The 22,241-nt window shown below is 37.6% G+C and overlaps 1 protein-coding gene across 1 annotated transcript in view; it reads right to left on the minus strand.

The window, feature by feature from the left end:
• Window positions 1-18,364: 18,364 nt before the first annotated feature.
• Window positions 18,365-22,241, minus strand: part of LOC149843730 (uncharacterized) — a 29,896-nt gene continuing 26,019 nt past the window's right edge. Inside the window, exon 4 of the mRNA XM_090000960.1 lies at window positions 18,365-18,721. Within this exon, the coding sequence (XP_089857086.1) occupies window positions 18,593-18,721 (129 nt within the window). The 3' untranslated portion in view covers window positions 18,365-18,592. The remainder of the gene's footprint in view (window positions 18,722-22,241) is intronic.

A 22,241-nucleotide genomic window follows, 5' to 3' on the forward strand; every position in this document is an offset into this window, starting at 1 on the left:
AAATGAAGGCCAAAATTCATCATTCGTGCATGAAAAGCATGAAGAAAACGCCCCCAACTCTATAAATATATACTTATGAGCTATGTATTTCAAGTACGTGGAGAGTATCCAATAAATTTATGTTTTTTAATGCTTCTCTCTTGAGCTTTTCTTTGTGTGTGAGTGAGACTATCCAATTTTGTACTCATTTGCTACCAACTGCCTTCTTGCCCAGAATAAAATGCAACTTTTTTCACAATATGGAAACACACAATATGAAGCACACATGATTCAACCCAATATAACTAAGAAAAAGGCACTACAACAACAATCATGTAGTGGCCATATTTTCAAATTGCCGCAGGAGGTGTCTAGTGGCAGTCGATTTGTGGGGGCTGCAGCTAAGTATATACTGCAAATCCTTCCTGGACCTTAACTGGATCCAGGTCAGGTTTGTTTATGCCTGTTTTCAACAAATACACATGGAAACAAACACAAGAACCATTAAAACATTTTCTCATTGTAGGACACATAATAAAGTTGATGGTAACTTGGCAAGCCCAACCACTTTTTTTGGTATACATTGTAAATCATTGCATAACCATTTCAATAACTGCAGCACAAAACAAACACTATTCTAACGTGAACAATGATATTTTCTGTCAACTATTAAAATAACAAAACTATATTCCTTTGCTTGGAAAGCCTACATAGATGGATTTAAGTACGGATATGTAAACCACTGAGGTGCTTAAAATGGACAGTGTCCCTCTCAAATGAATCATTATTCTACACCAAACTAGTGGGATCCACTAGTCCAGCGAAACTGAGAGGGGGAGGTATCCCTGCAAGGAAATGGTTGATGCAAGCTGGAGCTTGGTCTGGCTGATAGCTGGGAACCTCATGTCCTGCTCCCCTAACCGTACTAAACGCAAATCCTCCAACTTGCAAAAAGATAGAGGAAGAAGGAAAAAGAAAAAGAGATTTATATTAAGGCGGCAAGTTAATATCCTAGAGGAAAATTCACTCAAAATCCGTCAAAAAATCAAAAGTAACCATACTAGCGATGTGAATAATGATATTTCACAATCTAACCAGAAGATATCGCAATATTCCTCGCATACCCACCCACCCGATTTTCACTGAATTTGGGAGTATTTTTAATGATTTTACCCTTTCGCTGAAACATGATTTAGCGAAACTCAAAAGTTTCAGCGAAACTGAGATTCGCCTATATATCGAAATAGCGAAACTCAATTTATGAGACCTATTCTTTTTCTTTTTACAACTACTTTTCTTCAACTCCCCATTAGCACTTCTCCACCATCACCATCACCATCACCACTCCTCTACCATTACTACTATGAAAATATCTCAAAAATGAGATGAAGTGTGCGATAAGCACAACACCACCAATGTGCACAAATGCACAAGAACACTTAGAACAAATGTACACAAAGGTACAATAAAGAAACTCAAATGCACAAAGGCATACAAAATATAAAGAATTTTATTGAGAAGAATGGAGAACAAAAGCTCCAAGAAGTGAAGTTTACAAAGGGGGAACTCCCCTATTTATAAGAGGAAAAGGAGCCTTGGAGGGGCTCCACTAGCTGTTGGAGCCCCTCCAACGGTTAGAATTCTAACCGTTGGAGAGGCTCAACAGCTAGTGTTGAGCCCTCCAAGTTGACTTTGAGTCAACAAAAAAATAAAGACAAAAAAGTGAAAAGAAAAAAGGAAAAAGAAGAAAAGTAAAAATACAAAAAGAATTACAACATATTCATAATTATGAATATGCGCAAAAGGAAGAGAAATGACTAAAATACCCTTGCGGGTTTTACATGAAAAAAAAAACATATATATTTACATATATATATAAAAATAGATACATATACATATATATATATATATATTTACATAAAGAGAGATACATTTTAACACCCTCCCTCAAACTTAGGGCACAATGACCGAAAGTTTGCTAAGGAGAAAGTTGAATCTTGGAGAGCAAAGCGCCTTGGTGAAGAAATCTGCCAACTGATATTCTGAAGTTACATAAGGAAGATCGATGACTTTTTGTAGATATGCCTCTCGGACATAATGGCAGTCCATCTCAATATGCTTTGTCCGCTCATGAAACGTTGATTCTTAGCAATATAGATTGCACTCTTATTATCACAACACAACTTTGTGGGTTCTTGAATTGGAATCCCCATGTCTTGCAGCAACTGATGAATCCAGACAATCTCCATAGTTGTAGACGCCAAGGCTCAATATTCTGCTTCGGTGGATGATAGAGACACCTTCTGTTGTTTCTTACATCTCCATGAGATCAGGGATTCACCTAAAAAAGTGCAAAAGCCTGTAGTGGAGTGACGATTATTTGGGTCACCTCCCCAATCAGAGTCAGTATATGCAATTAAATTTAACTCAGAAGATGAGGAAAGAAAAACTCCTTTGTTTAAAGTTCCCTTTATGTATCTGACAACTCGGAGAACGGCACTCATATGAACGGATGTAGGAGCATGCTGAAATTGGCTTGCAGTATGCACGGCATGAGAGATGTCCGGCCTTGTGATGCTAAGATATATTAGAGATCCCCACAAGTTGCCGGTAGGGGGTAGGATCCTCCAAAGGTTTCCCATCATCGATCTTTATTTTTTATCCCACAATTTCTGGGGTCTCACAGATTTTATCATCAGTAATACCTGATCTGTCAAGAATCTCACAGGCAAGTTTAGTTTGAAACAAAAAATAGCCTCTATGAGAGTAGGCTACCTCGATACCAAGAAAGTAAGTCAGATACCCCAGGTCTGACATTTCAAACCTTTCTTTTAAAGTGGTTTTAATGTTTCTGATGCCCTTTATGTCACTACCTGTTATCAACATATCATCAACATACAACAGTAAAATCACAATTCCTGCATCAGACTTTTTGACGAACAGAGCAGTGTCAGTGTAGCATGAGGAAAAACCATTTTGAACCATTACATCATTAAATCGATCATACCAAGCCTTAGGGGCTTGTTTTAAACCATAAAGCGCTTTTTGCAAACGAAGGACTTTCCCCTTTGGTACGTTCATACCAGGAGGAGCATCCATGTAGACTTCTTCATTAAGGTCCCCATTTAGAAATGCATTTTTAACATCCATTTGGTAAATATTCCATTTTTTAATAGATGCAATGGTGATCAAACACCTTACAGTAACCATTCGTGCAACAGGAGCAAAGGTTTCTTCGTAATCGATGTCGTATTCTTGACTATATCCTTTTGCGACAAGACGGACTTTATATCTTTCGAGAGTGCCATCACTCTTGGTTTTGATTTTAAAAATCCATCTACATCCTATTGTTTTCTTTCCTTCTGGAAGACATTGAAAAACCCATGTTTTGGCTTTGTTGAGGGCTCTAAATTCGTTGTCCATGGCATCCCTCCATTCTATCATTTCCTTAGCTTCTTTAAAATTTCTAGGTTCTTGATATGAGTGAATGGCACTAAGACATGCCCTATGCTTTGGAGAAAAAGACTCATAGGATATAAATCTAGAAGGATTTTTCTTAGATCTTTCAGTTCTTCAAGAGTTGTTGGAAGATTCACTAAGGTCACTATATTTCTCTATTGCACTTCTAAAAGTGCTTTTATCTCTATGTGTATAGGTAATTGGTTCATTTATCATTTCTTCTTCATCATGAATGGTTTGAGGAATACTTTCACTTATATCCTCATTCTCATTTAATTCGTCATCGCTAAAAAAATCTTCATTTCTAGATAGTAGTTCAAACAAAAAGGAATAATCGGCATTATCTTCATGAGTTTTGTGTTCTTCAAAACCACTTATGTTTTCTAAAAAGGTTACATTTCTTGAAACATATAGTTTATAATTCTTAATATCATAACACCTAAAACCTTTTTGGGTTTCCGAATATCCTTTAAACGCACAAGGAATAGCTTTGGGAGATAATTTATCATTCTTATCGATGAGAACAAAACATTTACAACCAAAAATTCTTAACCTATTGTAATCGGGTTCTTTTTTATACAAGATTTCATATGGAGATATTTGATTCAAGTTTTTGGATGGAAGTCGGTTGATGAGATAAACCGATGCAAGAGCCGCTTCGGCCCAAAATCTTTTTGGAATTTTTTGAGAAATTAGCAAAGTTCTTGTAGTTTCAATTATGTGTCTATGTTTTCGTTCGGCCAACCCATTTTGTTGAGGAGTTTTGGGACAAGACCTTTGATGAACAATCCCATTATTTTCAATATAACTTTTGAAATCATTTGAGAGTGTAATGAAATGGTGGTCTTCAACAAATGCACAAATAACTCACAAACAAGTGTCTATTGGAGACACTACAAGCATGACCCTTGAAAGGGTATAAAAGGAAGAACACTTGAAAAATAAATAATACTTTATTCATGAACAAAATGCTTAAGAAGCATGGTCCTTTACATTGAAGGGGTTCACCCCTATATATACAAAAAAAGTGGAAGAGAGAGGAGAGCTCATTTTGAGCTCTCCAAAAGAGACGTTGGATTCCAACGTCTCTTAATATAGTTGTTGGACTACAGTCCAACAGCATTTATTATTATAGCTGTTGGACTATAGTCCAACAGCATTTATTATAGTTGTTGGACTACAGTCCAACAGCTATTTGCACAATCAAGTTCCAACAGGAACTTGACTCGATCAAATATCTAGTTTCTATTGAACTAGATGCTAAAAAAGAAAATAAAGAAAAATAGAAAAATAAAATAATAAAAGAAAATATAATAATATTAAATAATATATATATTACAGTTTACATTTTAACACTCCCCCTCAAACTTACGGTACAATGAGCGAAAGTTTGTCTAAGAGGAAGTGAAATCTAGGAGCAGCGAGAGGCTTGGTGAAGAAGTCTTCTAATTGATATTCTGATGTAACATATGGCAGATTAATGGTTCCATGTAAGTATTCCTCTCTGACATAGTGACAGTCCATCTCAATGTGTTTAGTACGCTCATGGAATGTCCGGTTGCTTGCAATGTAGATCGCACTTTTGTTGTCACAACACATCTTTGAAGCTTGTGTTGCTTTAGCTCCCATATCCGCTAGCAATCGTCTGAGCCAAACAACCTCCATAGTGGTGGTTGCCATGGCTCTGTATTTAGCTTCGGTGGAGGAAAGAGAGACTTTTTTATGCTTCTTGAACCTCCACGAAATTAAGGTTTCACCTAGGAACACACAAAAACCAGTAGTTGAGTGTCTATTATTGGGATCACCTCCCCAGTCAGCATCAGTATATGCAATTAAATTTAATGAAGATGAAGCAGACAAGAAGAGTCCTCGTGAAAGAGAGGATTTTAAGTATCTAATAATACGCAAAATCGCTCCCATGTGGACGGAGGTGGGAGCATGCTGAAACTGACTGACTGTATGAACTGCATGAATTATATCTGGCCTAGTAATGGAAAGATAAGAAAGAGCTCCAACAAGTTGTCTATAAGGAGTAGGATCATCAAGAAATTCTCCATCATCAATTTTCATTTTAACATTGACAACTTCTGGAGTGTCTACTTTCTTATCATCTGTAATGCCAGACCTGGAAACGATATCAAGAGCAAATTTAGATTGAGATATCAAATACCCCCGAGGGGAATAAGCAACTTCAATGCCTAAAAAATATCTTAATAAACCTAAGTCAGTCATTTCAAAGTGAGTTTTAAGAAGAGATTTGATATTTGCAACTCCCTGTTTGTCGCCTCCAGTGATGATCATATCGTCCACATAGAGAAAAAGAATAATGATGCCTGCATCAGATTTCTTAACAAACAAAGCAGTGTCAGTTAAACAAGGTTGAAAACCAATATCAAGCATAACATGACTAAATCGGTCATACCAGGCTTTTGGAGCCTGTTTAAGACCATAAAGAGCTTTTTCTAGACGAAGAGCTTTACCCTTAGGGATACTAATACCAGGTGGAGCTTCCATATATACTTCTTCAACGAGATTCCCATTCAGGAAAGCATTTTTTACATCTAATTGAAAGATAGGTCATGTTCTAATGGAGGCCAAGGCTATTAAAGTTCTAACAGTGGTCATACGGGCCACAGGAGCAAATGTTTCTTCATAATCGATGTCAAACTCTTGGGTATATCCTTTTGCTACTAAACGGGCCTTATATCTTTCCAGGGTCCCATCACTTTTGGTTTTGACTTTGTATATCCACCTACAACCTATAGGTTTCTTACTCGGAGGAATATCTTGTATCGTCCAAGTATTGGCCTTTTCTAGTGCATCCAATTCTATTTTCATGGCTTCTATCCATTCTATATGATTTTTTGCTTGAGAATAGGATGATGGTTCAACATATGATTGTATTAATGCAATGACAGCCCTATACGTGGGTGAAAAAGATTCATAAGACACAAATTTTTCTGGAGGTTTAGAGATTCTAGACGTTCTTCTAGGTGAGACTTCAGAGTATTTTTATAATGCACATGGAAGATTTTGCTCTCTACGTCTTGAATATTGTAGACTAACATCCCTATGGATTTGCTCTTCATTATCATCATTTTCAACAACAATAGGACTTTGATCATTGTCAAGGTCACATCCAACATCACATTCATTGGATTTTGAAGTTGGATCAATTAAAAACGAGTATTCAGTGACATCCTTGGATTTTTCAAATTCAAAGAATCTTTCTTTTTCCAAAAAAGATACATTTCCTGACACATATAATTTGTCATTTTGAAAATCGAAACACTTGTAGCCTTTTTTATTATCAGCATATCCTAAAAAGGCACATGGGATTGCACGAGGAGAGAGTTTGTCATTTCTGTTGGTGAAAACAAAACATTTGCATCCAAAGACTCTTAATCTAGAATAATCTGGAGTTAAATTAACAAGTTTTTCTATTGGAGTTGTATTCTTTAATGAGGAAGATGCATCCTATTAATGAGGTAGGTGCCAGTTAGGACCGCTTCAGCCCAAAAAACTTTTTGGAACTTGATTTGCAATTAGCAATGTCCTAGTAGTTTCCATAATATGCTGATGTTTGCGTTCGGCTAGGCCATTCTTGTTAAAATGTATCTCATATATATATATATATATATATATATATATATATATATATATATATATATTCTGTATATTACAAAATACCCGATAGGGGTAGTTTTGTAATTTCACAATAGTTGTTTTAGAAAACAACTATTCTTTTAAATGTATTTTTTCTTTTTATTTTTTTTCCTTTTATTTTGTGTATTTTTTAAATAACAAAAAGGGGCTCCAACATAGAGTCGTTGGAGCCCCCAACGGTCACAAATGTGACCGTTGGGGGCTCCCAACGACTCCATGGGAGCCCCCTTTTTGGCTCCCCTTTTGAGGCATTTTGCCTCCTCCTCTCTCCTCTTCCTTTTGTATAAATAGGGGTGATCCCCTTGTATATTTTTCATTCTTGAGAGCTTCTCTCTCTTTTCAATAAGAGGCTTTGTATATTGTTGCCTTCTTAAAGGCTTGTGCTTGTGTAGTCCCTTCGTGGACTTGTGATATTGTCTCTTTTTCATTGTTGTATGTGCTTGTAGGCACTCTTTATATTTTCGCAATATCTCATTACATGGTATCAAAGCCACTCGATTCTTGAAGGAAAGGTGTGGTTCGTGTTTTTTTCATATCCCATAGATATCTTCTCACTTCTTGGCATCATCATGGAGACAAAAATCGACCTCTCTTTCAAGCTCAATGGAAAGAATTATATGATGTGGGCATCGGCAATGGAAAACAATCTCAAAGGGAAGAAGCTTTGGGGTTTTGTCATGGGTTCCGTTCCGGAACCTAAGCTTATGCTCACGAAGATTGAAGAAGGTCAAGAAAAGGCTCTTGAAGGAGATGCTCGCCTCAAGGCCATTGAAAGTCATCAAAAGGAAGTGGAAGATTGGGAAAGCAATCACGCAAAAATCCTTGCGTGGTTTATGAATAATGTGGAGCTTAAGGTATGTGCTAATATAGCTAAATTTCGTAGAGCCAATGAGGCTTGGTCCTTTATGAAGGGTATGTATACCCAAAAGGATCTTGCAAGAGCATACTTCTTGCAAGAAAAGATTAGAACCACCAAGCAAGGTGATTCTAGCATTCAAGATTATTATAGTGATTTAAACCCACTATGGGATGAATTGGCTCTCTTAGAGCCAAAATGGGTTTCTATGGAAGACGTTGATTTAAGGCAAAAACAAATGGAACAAGAGCGATTGTTTCAATTTCTTTTTGGGCTTCGTCCCGAATTTGAGCAAGTGAGATCTTCACTTCTCCATGGATCTATTTTTCCTCCTATTGAGGATGCTATTGCCGAAATCACTCAAGAGGAGACAAGGCTTGGCATGAGTAAGCATGTTGAGGAAGTCCTTGCCGTATCCAAACCGGGTAATAATGTTAGAACCTACAAGCCTCCTCATTTTGGGAAACAAGGAAACTACAATGGAGGAAGAAAAATGATTGTGTGTCATTATTGCAATGAGCCGGGTCACATTAGACCTGCTTGTCCTAAGCTTATTGGAACCTTCAAACCTAAAGTGGCTTCTCTTGAGGAAACCACCACCAAAGAAGATGAAGGCAAGAACAATGACATCAAAGAAACTCTTGGACAAATATCTATGGCTCTCCAACAAATGCTAAAAGTTTCTTCCTCCACATCGGGTGCGGCTATTGCTTCATCATCTTCACCTGGTACGTATTCTTGGATCCTTGACTCCGGAGCTTCTTTTCATATGACCCCTCATGAAAATGCACTTGTTGATGTTTGCACCAATTCAAAGGACTCTTGTGTCTCTACGGCCGATGGAACCTTTTTAAAAATTTCAAGTATTGGTTCTTTTAAAGATTCACAAAATTTTTGTGTTCCAAAAGTAAGAGTTGTTCCTAAACTAAATTTAAACCTATTTTCGGTTTCTCAAATTGCCGACCATGGATGTGAAATATCTTTCTCATCTAATGGTTGTTTTGTGCAGGATCTCCGGTCCGGGAAGCGGATTGGGCAAGGCCATAGAAAGGGAGACCTATATTATATGGACCATCTTGATCTCCCTACAAACTTTTTTTGTTCTTATGTCCAAGAAAAAAACATGGCAACTTGGCATAAAAGACTTGGTCATCCAAGTTATTCCAAAATGTATCTCTTTCCTTTTGGAAACAAATTTTGTAAGGAAAAAGAAATTAATTGCAAAGATTGCATTTTTGGAAAAATGAAGTCTATTCCATTTCCAACTAGAACTTTTCTTTCATCAAGGCCTTTTGAATTGGTGCATTCGGATGTTTGGGGGCCTTCTCCGGTTATGTCTAAAGGAGGTTATTCATATTATGTCACGTTTATTGATGATTTTACTCGGTATGTTTGGATTTATTTCCTTAGTCATAAATCGGAAGTATTTACTTTCTTTAAAGATTTTCATAAAAAGGTTCAAAATCAATTTCAAAGTAACATATCTATTTTAAGATCCGATTCCGGTGGCGAATACTTATCTCACGAATTCCAAAAATATTTAACCCAAAATGGCATTTGTCATCAAAAGTCATGTCCTAGGACTCCCCAACAAAATGGCCTAGCGGAAAGGAAACATAGGCACATTATTGAAACCGCTAGAACATTACTTATTTCTAAGAATATTCCAAAGAAGTTTTGGGCCGAAGCCGTCTTAACCTCAATCTATCTAATCAATAGAATGCCCTCTTCTAAGTTAAAAAATGCTTCTCCATATGAAAAACTCTTTAAATTTTCACCCGACTTCAATCGTCTTCGTATTTTTGGTTGCAAATGTTTTGTCCTATCACACAAAAGGGATAAGTTATCTCCAAAAGCAATTGAATGTGTATTTCTAGGATATGGTGAAAATCAAAAAGGGTATAGATGTTATGATTTTAAGAATGATAAGTTATATATTTCAAAAGATGTAACATTTCTAGAAGAAGAAAACGGTTTTGATAAACTAGAAGAAACAAATGAAATTGACTATATATTCTTATATTATCTTATTGATGACATACAAGAAGATTTTCTTGAAAACATTGATGATTCTCGTGAGGTATCCCCTCTTGACATAACACCCTCAAATGATAGTGATTCTAATATAAATATTCATGATAGCGACACCAATATAAATGTTTACTCAAGAAGAAATCAAGAAAATCCTATTAGTGCCCTCGAAAAATACTCTCAAATCTCTGAATCCACTGAGGAACCACAAGTTAGGCATTCTTCTAGAATATCAATACCTCCAAATAGGTTTGTATCCTATGATTCCTTAACTCCCAACTATCGAGCATGTTTAATAACCTTACACTCTTATTTTGAACCGGCACACTATAATCAAGCTAAATCTATACCTCATTGGGTTGAAGCAATGCAAGTTGAACTTGATGCGCTAAAAAAGGCCAATACTTGGGAAATAGTTGATCTACCCTCACACAAAAAACCTATTGGTTGTCGTTGGGTCTTCAAAGTTAAAACTAAAAGCGATGGCTCTTTAGAATGATATAAAGCTAGATTAGTTGCTAAGGGATACTCCCAAGAATATGGCATTGATTACGAAGAAACATTCGCTCATGTAGCTCGAATGACCAGTGTTAGGACTTTAATAGCTGTTGCATCAACCAAAAAATGGCCTATTTATCAACTTGATGTAAAAAATGCCTTTTTAAATGGAAGTTTAAGTGAAGAAGTTTATATGGATCCGCCACCCGGAATAAATCTTAAGCAAGGTCAAACTCTTCGGCTTTTAAAGGCATTATATGGCCTTAAACAAGCTCCTAAGGCTTGGTATGATCGTTTCAGTGATATCATGATAAAGTTAGGATTTCACTCTTGTTATACTGACACTGCTCTTTTTGTCAAACATGCAGGTTCTAGTATCGTAATTTTGTTGCTTTATGTTGATGATATGATCATCACTGGGAATGATCAAAATAGTATTATTAATGTTAAAAATATGTTAAAAAATAATTTTGATATGTCTGACTTAGGTTTTTTCAGATATTTTCTTGGAATTGAAGTTGCATATTCTCCTAGAGGATATATTTTGTCACAGATGAAGCTTGCTGCAGATATATGTTCTAAGTCTGGAATTTCCGATGAAAAGAAAATAGAGACTCCCGAGGTTATTAATGTCAAATTGCGGTTGGAGGATGGGGTTCTTCTGGAAGATCCTACACCTTACAGACAACTCATTGGGTCTCTTACCTATTTAACTATCACCAGACCAGATATCACTCATGCGGTTCACTCTGTTAGCCAATTTCAGCATGCTCCTACAACTGTGCATATGAGTGCTGTTCTCCGAATCATCCGCTACATTCGGAATACCATCAATAAAGGGCTATTTCTATCCTCTTCTTCCTTGAATCTTCTTGCTTATACTGATGCAGATTGGGGAGGTAATCCCAATGATCGAGTCTCAACTACTGGTTTTTGTGTTTTTCTAGGAGACTCTTTGATTGCCTGGCGATGCAAGAAGCAGCAGAAAGTTTCACTATCATCCACTGAAGCTGAGTACCGGGCTATGGCAACCACGACAATGGAACTTGTATGGCTTCGCAGTTTGCTTAAAGACATGGGAGTTGATATCACCGAAGCCTCAAAGCTTTGTTGCGACAACAAGAGTGCCATCTATATTGCGAGCAATCATACTTTTCATGAGCGTACAAAACATATCGAAATGGATTGCCACTATGTCCGTGACGAATTCTTGCGAGGAACTATTTCTCTTCCGTATGTCACTTCAGAATATCAGTTGGCGGACTTCTTCACTAAAGCTCTTCCGGCTCCTCGCTTCATGTTTCTTCTTGGCAAACTTTCTGTCATCTCCCCGTAAAGTTTGAGGGAGGGTGTTAAAATGTATCTCATATATATATATATATATATATATATATATATATATATATATATATATATATATATATATTCTGTATATTACAAAATACCCGATAGGGGTAGTTTTGTAATTTCACAATAGATGTTTTAGAAAACAACTATTCTTTTAAATGTATTTTTTCTTTTTATTTTTTTTCCTTTTATTTTGTGTATTTTTTAAATAACAAAAAGGGGCTCCAACATAGAGTCGTTGGAGCCCCCAACGGTCACAAATGTGACCGTTGGGGGCTCCCAACGACTCCATGGAAGCCCCCTTTTTGGCTCCCCTTTTGAGGCATTTTGCCTCCTCCTCTCTCCTCTTCCTTTTGTATAAATAGGGGTGATCCCCTTGTATATTTTTCATTCTTGAGAGCTTCTCTCTCTTTTCAATAAGAGGCTTTGTATATTGTTGCCTTCTTAAAGGCATGTGCTTGTGTAGTCCCTTCGTGGACTTGTGATATTGTCTCTTTTTCATTGTTGTATGTGCTTGTAGGCACTCTTTATATTTCCGCAATATCTCATTACAATTCTGTTGTGGAGTGTGTGGACATGATCTTTGATGTGTAATACCATGTAAATTGAGATAGTCTTTGAATTCGTTGGACATAAATTATCCCCCTGAATCAGTGCGAAAAACAGAAATATCATTTTGAAACTTATTTTTAACCATTTTATGAAATATTTGGAAGTTAGCAAAGACATCAGATTTATGTTTAAGAAAATAAATCCAAGTATGTCTAAAAAAGTCATCAACGAAAATGACATAATATGTATAACCACCTTTGGAAATAACTGATGCGGGGCCCCAAACATCTGAATGTATTAACTCAAGTGGTCGTGAGGAAACAAAAGTTCTACTAAGAAATGGTAACCTTTTCATTTTGCCAAGAATACAGTCTTTACAAAAAAAAATTCAGAATTACAAATTTTTTCCAAACTTGGAAAATATTGAATTTTAGACATATGAGGATGGCCAAGCCTTTTGTGCCATAAATCCAATTCTAATTTCTGAATATTATAACAAAATGCATTCTTGGGTAATTCCAAAAAGTCCATGTAATAAAGTCCTCCTTCTCTATGGTCTTCCCCAATCAGCTTCCCTGACTGGCGATCATGTACCCAACAACCATGAGAAGAGAAGGAGATATTACATCCATAATCAGATATTTGCGAGACAGATAAGAGATTCAAATTAAGTTTAGGGATATATCTAACTTCTAGGATAAAAAATCTTTTGGATTTTTGAAGATTTTCAAAACATCCTATTCCTTTTACTTCAAGAGATGTGCCATCGGCTGTAAAAACCTTTGACACACTTGAGTTATTTTTAAGACATTCGGATAGACTATTAACATTTGGGGTCATATGAAAAGAAGCACCAGAATCTAAAAGTCAAGGAAAGTTACCTGGACCGGAGAAAGATGCAATTGCCGCTCCAGTTGAGGCTTCGGTTGAGGAGGATACCCCTTTGAGAAGAGGTTAAGGATTTCCATCAGTTGAGCCATAGACACAGGTGCATCTTGATCTTTTGACTCAGATTCAACAGATGCAACTCTTTTTTCTTCTCTTCTTTTTAACTTTGGACATTGAGGCCTATAGTGCCCCGGTTCATGACAATGATGACAAATAACTTTTTTTTTATCAAAGTCGTCGTTTTGCCTTCCAAAATGAGGCGGCTTGTAAGTACGAGTATGATTCCCCGGTCTAGATACAGCTAAAACGGAGTCATCATCAACTTTTGGAGTACTTTTTCTAAGTCTATTTTCCTCCATAGTGAGCTCTTCTATAGTATCAACAATAGAAGGATTTTTTCCACGATGTAAAAGGGCCGATTTGGTGGATTCAAACTCCGGCCTTAGACCATTCACAAATTGATAGAAATGTTCCATATCGAGTTGCTTTTGGCGAAGCTCGATGTCTTCGACACAATGCCATTTGGGCTCAAGAAGAGCCAACTCTTCCCAAAGTTCGGACAACTCATTATAATATTCTCGAATAGTTTTGTCTTTTTGAGTCATTGTCCGAACTTTATCTTGTAAATTGCATACATGTGCCAATATCTTTAAGGGAATACATGTTTTTGAAGTATTCTCAAGCCTTATCGGCATGCTCAAACTTAGCTACACAAGAGCATTTTTTAATGTCTATGCTATTGATGAGCCATGACATAATTTTTGCATGCCCTATCCTCCATTCTTTCCATTTCTTTTCATAAGTGGCTAACGCCTTACTCTTCTCTTCTTCCGTTAGAGGAACCTCTTTATCACCCTCTTTCTTGGTAAGAGATAGTTTAGGTTCCAAATCGGAACCATCCACTATACCCCATAAACCTTTTCCCCCAAATGTGGTGCTTCATAAAAGCCCACATTACATAGTTAGTATCATTTAGCTTCATAGGAATGATGGTGGTCTTATCATTGTCATCCATCTTTTACAAGGGTAAGAGAGGAATAAATAGGAGGAGAGAGAGAGAGACAAATAAAAAGAAAAGAAAAAGAGTAGACAAAGGAATAAGAGAGGATACAAAACCAAAATTTTTTGTAGCACAAGTTCGCCTTTCTTCAAACAAATCTTCTTGAGCCAAGAACAAGGTGATGAAACACCTTTTGTAAATGTAGCACAAAAATCGAGGCGGAAGCACTTCAAGATCTAAGGATTTCGTAGCTCTGATATCATGTAATGAAATGGTGGTCTTCAACAAATGCACAAATAACTCACAAACAAGTGTCTATTGGAGACACTACAAGCATGACCCTTGAACGGGTATAAAAGGAAGAACACTTGAAAAATAAATAATACTTTATTCATGAACAAAATGCTTAAGAAGCATGGTCCTTTACATTGAAGGGGTTCACCCCTATATATACAAAAAAGTGGAAGAGAGAGGAGAGCTCATTTTGAGCTCTCCAAAAGAGACCGTTGGATTCCAACGTCTCTTAATATAGTTGTTGGACTACAGTCTAACAGCATTTATTATTATAGTTGTTGGACTATAGTCCAACAACATTTATTATAACTGTTGGACTATAGTCCAACAGCTATTTGATCAAATATCTAGTTTCTATTGAACTAGATGCTAAAAAAGAAAATAAAGAAAAATAGAAAATAAAATAATAAAAGAAAATATAATAATAATAAATAATATATATATATATATTACAGTTTACATTTTAACAGAGAGATATTCTCCCCCGGAATCGGTTCTAAGAATTTGTAATTTACTATTGAATTGATTTTGTATTAACATGTGAAAAACCTTAAAAGTAGAGAAAACCTCATGTTTATGTTTGAGGAAGTATATCTAACTATACCTTGAGAAATCATCCACATAAATAACATAATACGAAAAACCTCCCTTAGACACAACGGGTGTCGATCCCCAAACATCCGAATGCACAATTTCTAAAGGCTTAGTTGAAAACATAGTTCTTTGTCCAAAAGGTAAGCTTCTCATTTTACCAAGAATACAATCATTACAATTGAAATTGTCTTTAAATAAGGTTTTAGCAAAATGTAAATACGAGAGCTTGACAATATTTAGATGCCCAAGGCGTTTATGCCAAACATTTATATCCTTATGTTGGGCAACATTACAAAAAGAGGTTTTTGGAATTTGAAGAAATTCCATGAGATAAAGATCTCCCTTCCTAGAGCCTTCCCCAATCAACTTCCCGGACCGGCGATCCTGTATCCAACATTTATTTGATGAGAATTTGATATCACACCCATGATTCGATAGTGGAGAGACGGAAAGCAAATTTAAATTTAGTTTTGGTATAAATCTAACTTTTGGAATAGAAAAATCTTGTCTTTCAAAATCACCAATTCCTTTTATTTCAAGAGAAGCCCCATCCGCGGTGGAGACAAAAGAGGGTGACAAATTTTTTGAGTATTTAGAAAGTGAAAAAACATTTGGAGTCATATGAAAGGATGCACCCGAGTCTAAGAGCCAAAGAATCTTACCGGGAGGAGAGAAGGTGGTCATGGCGGCTCCGGAAACGGATCCCTTGAGGAGTGGTTGAAGAGCTTTCATGATTTGATTGAGAGACAAAGTAGCATGATTGGAAGTAGAAGGGCCTTCCTCCTTGGTTGATTGGAAAGTAGTAGACATAGCCACCATCTTCTTCCATTTAGGGCATACTGGTTTAATGTGACCCGGTTCTTTGCAAAAATGGCATATGATCTTACCATAATCTCTTCTTTCATAATGCCCACCATTTTCTCTTCCTCCTTGATTTTTGTTAAAATGAGGGCTTTATAGGTTTTAACATTATTCTCCGGTCTTGAGACGGCATAAGCACCCTCATCCTCATCTTTAGAGGGAACGGCCAACACACTTAGATTGGTTTTAATCATTCTCAATTTAGTTTCTTCTCCACTTAATTTGGTAAGCACATCTTCCAAAGGAGGGGAAGAGAAGGAAGATAAGAGAGAGGATCTAGTTTGTTCAAACTCGGGTCTAAGTCCATTTAAAAAGTTAAAGAAATGATCCTCTTCTAATTGTTTGGCCATCAATTCAATAGACTCACCACTCCATTTAAGTTCTTGGAGGGCAAGCTCATCCCAAATAGTGGATAACTCGGCAAAATACTCTCTAACGGACATTTCTCCTTGTTGAAGGGTTAAAACCTTCTTTTGGAGATAGTATTTATGGGACAAATCTCTTGAGGTATACATTCTTTCAAGATATTCCAATATTTGATATGCCTTATTGAACTTTAGAATGTTAGCATTAATTTTGGTCTCAACCGAAGAGAAGAACCATGAGAGTATTTTGTAATTTTTCATTTCCCACTCTCCATGCTTCTTATTGTAATCTTCAAAAGCCTTTTCTCCTTCTTCTCCCTCAAGAACCTTGATCTCCCTTCTCTCAAGGGTAGTAATTTTTTGTTCGGGTTCGGGAATAGTTCCTTGAACATATCCCCAAAGACCCTTACCTTTTATATGGGCCTCCATATTCCCGGCCCATACATGATAATTCGTTCCATTCAATTTGAAGCCAAGAGAGAAGTAAGAATCCTTTTCGCCCATTAAAGAGGATACAAAGAGAAATAAATGTGTACCACAATGTGAAATGAGTCCCTTCTTGATGTAGGAAGCTTCTAAAATATAGAATGAAGAGCCGAGTCTTCACTCCAACCACCACAACTTAATGGCACGCTTTACGAGGTACTCTAACGAAGAGAGAAAAAAGCACGATCTTCTTTTCCTTTAAGCCTAGCTCTGATACCATGTGAAAATATCTTAAAAATGAAATAAAGTGTGCGATAAGCACAACACCACCAATGTGCACAAATGCACAAGAACACTTAGAACAAATGTACACAAAGGTACAATAAAGGAACTCAAATGCACAAAGGCATACAAAATATAAAGAATTTTATTGAGAAGAATGGAGAACAAAAGCTCCAAGAAGTGAAGTTTACAAAGGGGGAACTCCCCTATTTATAAGAGGAAAAGGAGCCTTGGAGGGGCTCCACTAGCTGTTGGAGCCCCTCCAACGGTTAGAATTCTAACCGTTGGAGAGGCTCAACAGCTAGTGTTGAGCCCTCCAAGTTGACTTTGAGTCAACAAAAAAATAAAGACAAAAAAGTGAAAAGAAAAAAGGAAAAAGAAGAAAAGTAAAAATACAAAAAGAATTACAACATATTCATAATTATAAATATGCGCAAAAGGAAGAGAAATGACTAAAATACCCTTGCGGGTTTTACATGAAAAAAGAAACATATATATTTACATATATATATATAAAGATAGATACATATACATATATACATGATGTATATATGTATATATATCTCTCTTTATATATATATATATATATATATATATATATGTAAATATTTACATAAAGAGAGATACATTTTAACAACTACCACCACCATCCATTACCATTTTCATCACTACCATTACCACCACCACCACCACAATCATTGTCATTAGCATCATCACCAATACCACTGCCACCATAGCAATGGCGATGATGGTGGTGGTGGTGATAATGGTGATGATGGTAATGGCAATGGTAGTGGTGGTGGTGGTAAGGGTGGTGATGAAAATGATGTTTGATGATGATGGTGGTAATGGTAGTGATAGCAACAGTGATGATAGTGGTGGTGGTGGTGGTGGTGGTAATGGTGGTGATGAAAATGGTGTTTGATGATGATGGTGGTAATGGTGGTGATAGCAATAGTGATGATAGTGGTGGTGGTGGTGGTGGTAGAGGAGAAGTGGTAGTGATGGTGGTGATGGTGATGGTCACTACAAGAAAAACGGGTTTTACTGGCACAAAAATAGCGTTAGTAAAAGCCTTTACTAGCGCAAACCATGAGCCAGAAGAGGTGCCAGTAATGCATACATTCACCAGTTAAAAACATCTTCACACGCGCAAAATTTGCGCCAGTAAAAATGTTTCACTAGCGCACATTCTGAGCCAGTGAAACTGTTTCTACTGGCACAGGTCATTTTCACTGGCACAGAGATGCACTAGTGAATCCCCTTTTTTTCTCTCACCTGTTCTACTGTCCAGACGTGGCATTCTGTCCATAGGAATGGCTGCATATTCCCATGCACCAAATATTGGATCTTCACCAACTAGAAAAAGGAAAGTCCCATAATGGATGTTTATCTTAACCCCAGAACAAATTTTGCTGTCCAGCCTAGTGCTAAGCAGATAGTGAAACTAATCATTCATTGATGGCCTTAAGAAAATGATTTAAAACTGGAAATCTAACTCTGACCTTCAGTTTCTTTTAAAGTTTCTTCCGACTTGTCGCGACAATTCCTTTCCTCTGAAAATATGTCAATCAAAGCCTCTTGTTCTTTGCTAGCCGCCTGCAACTTCCGCTTGTACTCAAGCTGTAGAAAATGGACAAATAAACAAATGTGTCAAACTCTCTGGAGATCAGAAAAATCAAAGAGGCAGTCAATAATGTCAGAGAAGTCTGATTATACATTAGCAAGTAGCAACTTCATGGAATAAAGAAAAGTTCCTACACTGTTTATGTGCAATACAACAATAAGGACATCGAAGAAGTACCATCTTTGTGATGAATGTGCAAAAGTTATTGATAGAAGTGGATATATCCTGTTTGTGAATGAGCATGCACAACCAAGATCAATTGTCTCACTGTGTGTGTGTTTAATTTCAAATCTGTTGCTAAAGCATCTCCCATTTTTTGACAAGGCCTAAAGTTGGCATCGCATCATAATAGTATTAAGAGGCAAACCAAACCTTGGATAGCACTTTCTTTTAATAATCAACACCTTACATATAATTTACAGCGCCATTTCCTAATACTCCCTGTGACCTAACAGAGTCTTCCTGTAAAAAGGAATGCATTATTTTTCTGATGACATTAATTGCAACATCATTAACACTCCTATCCGTTATTCAGTGTGAAATAAAAGTCTCAAATACTAGAAACATTTTTAAATGAATATTTCCCTTATTCTCTCCCTATAGGACTATAAATGAAACTCAGAATGGTGATTACTGATTAGGGGCTAATCAGGGAACCCCAGTCACTTCAGGAGAACTCAGGGTGGAAAATGGTCTAGAATTGAAATAAATAATGAGCTGTCACAGGGACTCGACAAAACAGATGCCGCACCCGCGTCGACGCGACGCGACGCGGGATCGCGTGCGGGTGCGGCACCGGGTGCGGTCAACACGACCCTGGGTGCAGTCAATGCACCCAGGGTCATTTTTGTCCAAATTTTTGGGCGGAAAAAAAAAATTCATCCCGATGAAAAGGAGGAGGATTAGGGCAAAAAAAATGTTTGCCCTAATCTCTCCTCTCTCTCCCCCTGAGCTCGAGCTCTCCCATCGCCGCCCCAGCTCCTCCGCCCCCAACTCCGCCTCCCAGACTCCTCTCGGCTCGCAGGTATGTCTCTCACTGTCTTCTTGGGTCGGCTGGGGAGGGGCCGAGCACCCCCCCCCCCCTCTCTCGGTCTCTTGTTGGGTCGGCAGGGGAGGGGCTGAGCCTCCCCTGCTCCCTCATTTTTCGGCACAGAAGGGGCCGAGCCCCTCCCCCATCTACCTCTTTTTTTTGGGTCGACAGGGGAGGGGCCGAGCCCCTCCCCCATCTTTTTTTTTTTTTTGGGGGGGGGGGGGGGGGGTCGAGCCCCTCCCCCATATGTTTTTTTCTTTGGGTCGACAGGGGAGGGGTCGAGCCCCTCCCCCATCTGTTTTTTTTTTTTGGGTCGACAGGGGAGGGGCCGAGCCCCTCCCCCATATGTTTTTTTCTTTGGGTCGACAGGGGAGGGGCCGAGCCCCTCCCCCATCTGTTTGTTTTTTTATTTGGGTCGACAGGGGAGGGGCCGAGCCCCTCCCCCATCTGTTTTTTTTTTTTTTGGGTCGACAAGGGAGGGGCCGAGCCCCATCTGTTTTTTTTCTTTGGGTCGACAAGGGGCCCCTCACCTATCTGTTTTTTTTTTTTGGGTCGACAGGGGAGGGGCCGAGCCCCCCTCGCTCTCGCTCTCTTGTTGGGTTGGCAGGGGAGGGGCTGAGCCCCCCCTTCTCCCTGTGTTTTCGAATTGAATTGAAAATTGTAATGTATTTTTTTTTGTGTTTTCAGGATAAAATGACGGATAAAGGGAAAGGACTTGCGTCATCCTCTTCCCAACATGTGAGTTCTGCTGCTAGTTTTGCTGATAGTTGCAATGGGATTGATGATGTGGGGCCACTATGGATACATGTAGATAAACTTGCAAAAACTGGAGAAGGAGGTGGTGGAAACAAGAGATTTTGATGCAAGCTCTGCGAAAGAGATTTTGTTGGGTCTTACACAAGAGTGAAGGCTCATTTGTTGAAGATACCAGGACATGGCATTTCAGCTTGCAGAAAAGTTGATGAGGCAATGCGAAGGCAATACAAGAAAATACAAGAAGAATATGAGAAGAGAAAGGCAATGGTCGGTTCTTCTGCAGTCAATGTGTCATTTGCAAGCCACCAAGAAGATGCTGAAAAAAAAAAGAAAAGTCAATGTAGGAGGTAGAGGAACGATACAAACAGCATTCAATACATATGGAAGAGAAGAATTGGATAGAAAAGTTGGGAGGTATTTTTATTCTGGTTCACTCCCATTTAATGCGGCTAGAAATCCTTATTGGAAGGATTTAGTAACATCCTTGGCAAATTGTAATTTGAGTGGTTATGTGCCTCCAAGTTCAGAAAAAATACGAACCACACTTCTTGCAGAAGAGAGGGCAAACGTGGAGAGGTTGCTAGAAATTAAAAAATATTCATGGGAGCAAAATGGAGTTTCCATTGTGTCTGATGGATGGACAGATATTCAAAGGCGTCCATTAATCAATTTCATTGCTTGTTCGCTTAGTGGCCCAATATTCTTGAAAGCAGTTGATGCATCTGGGGAATATAAAAATGCAAAGTATTTGAAGGGATTGTTTATAGAAGTGATAAAAGAAGTGGGTGATCAGAAAGTGGTACAAATCATTACAGACAACGCTCCGGTTTGTAAAAGTGCAGCGTTGAGTTTGGAGAGTGAGTACCCTAATATTTTTTGGACTCCCTGTGTAGCACACAGCTTAAATCTAGCCCTAAAGAGCATATGCAACCCCAAAGAAGAAGAAAATTCACAAGCATATGCTTTATGTTCATGGATTGAAGATTTAGAAAGAAATATCAAAAGCATTAGGAATTTTGTTGTTAACCACCATCGTGCTAATGTTATATTTAATAGGCATTCTGATTTGAAATTGTTGAAGGTCGCTGAAACACGTTTTGCGTCCATCATTGTGATGATGAAGAGGATTAAAAGAGTGAAGAATGCTTTGATTAACATGGTGACTGATGAAAATTGGACATTCTATCGTGTTGATGATGATATGAAGGCTCAAGAAATTAAGAAATTCATTCTTGATGATGAGTTTTGCGACAGAGTGGTATACTTCCTTCAATTTACGCAACCTATTTGGGAAATGTTAAGAGAAGTTGATAAGGATGAGCCCATGCTTCACAGAGTTTATGAAATGTGGGATAATATGATTGAAAAAATACAAGCTATAGTTTTCAAGCATGAAGAAAAAAATCCTGCATTGGATGATTCAGATTTTTTTAATCATATTCATTCAATTTTATTCAGAAGATAGGATAAGAGCAACGCTCATTTGCATTGCATGGCACATTCTCTTAATCCAAAATATTATGCAAATAAGTGGCGGGCTGATAGTATTGGTCGTGTTCCTCCAAATTTAGACTCAGAGCTATCAAGACATAGAAATATGTGTATGACAAGACTTTTTCCAGAAGCACATCTTCTACATCAAGTCACACAAGAGTTTGGAAAATTTTCATCTTCGAGATTATATGCACCGGCATTATTCGCGAGAGAAGAAGATAATATAGATCCTATCA

The sequence above is a fragment of the Nuphar pumila genome, chromosome 3 (assembly GCF_984573655.1).
Source record: "Nuphar pumila chromosome 3, dmNupPumi1.hap1.1, whole genome shotgun sequence".
NCBI classification, from domain to species: domain Eukaryota; kingdom Viridiplantae; phylum Streptophyta; class Magnoliopsida; order Nymphaeales; family Nymphaeaceae; genus Nuphar; species Nuphar pumila.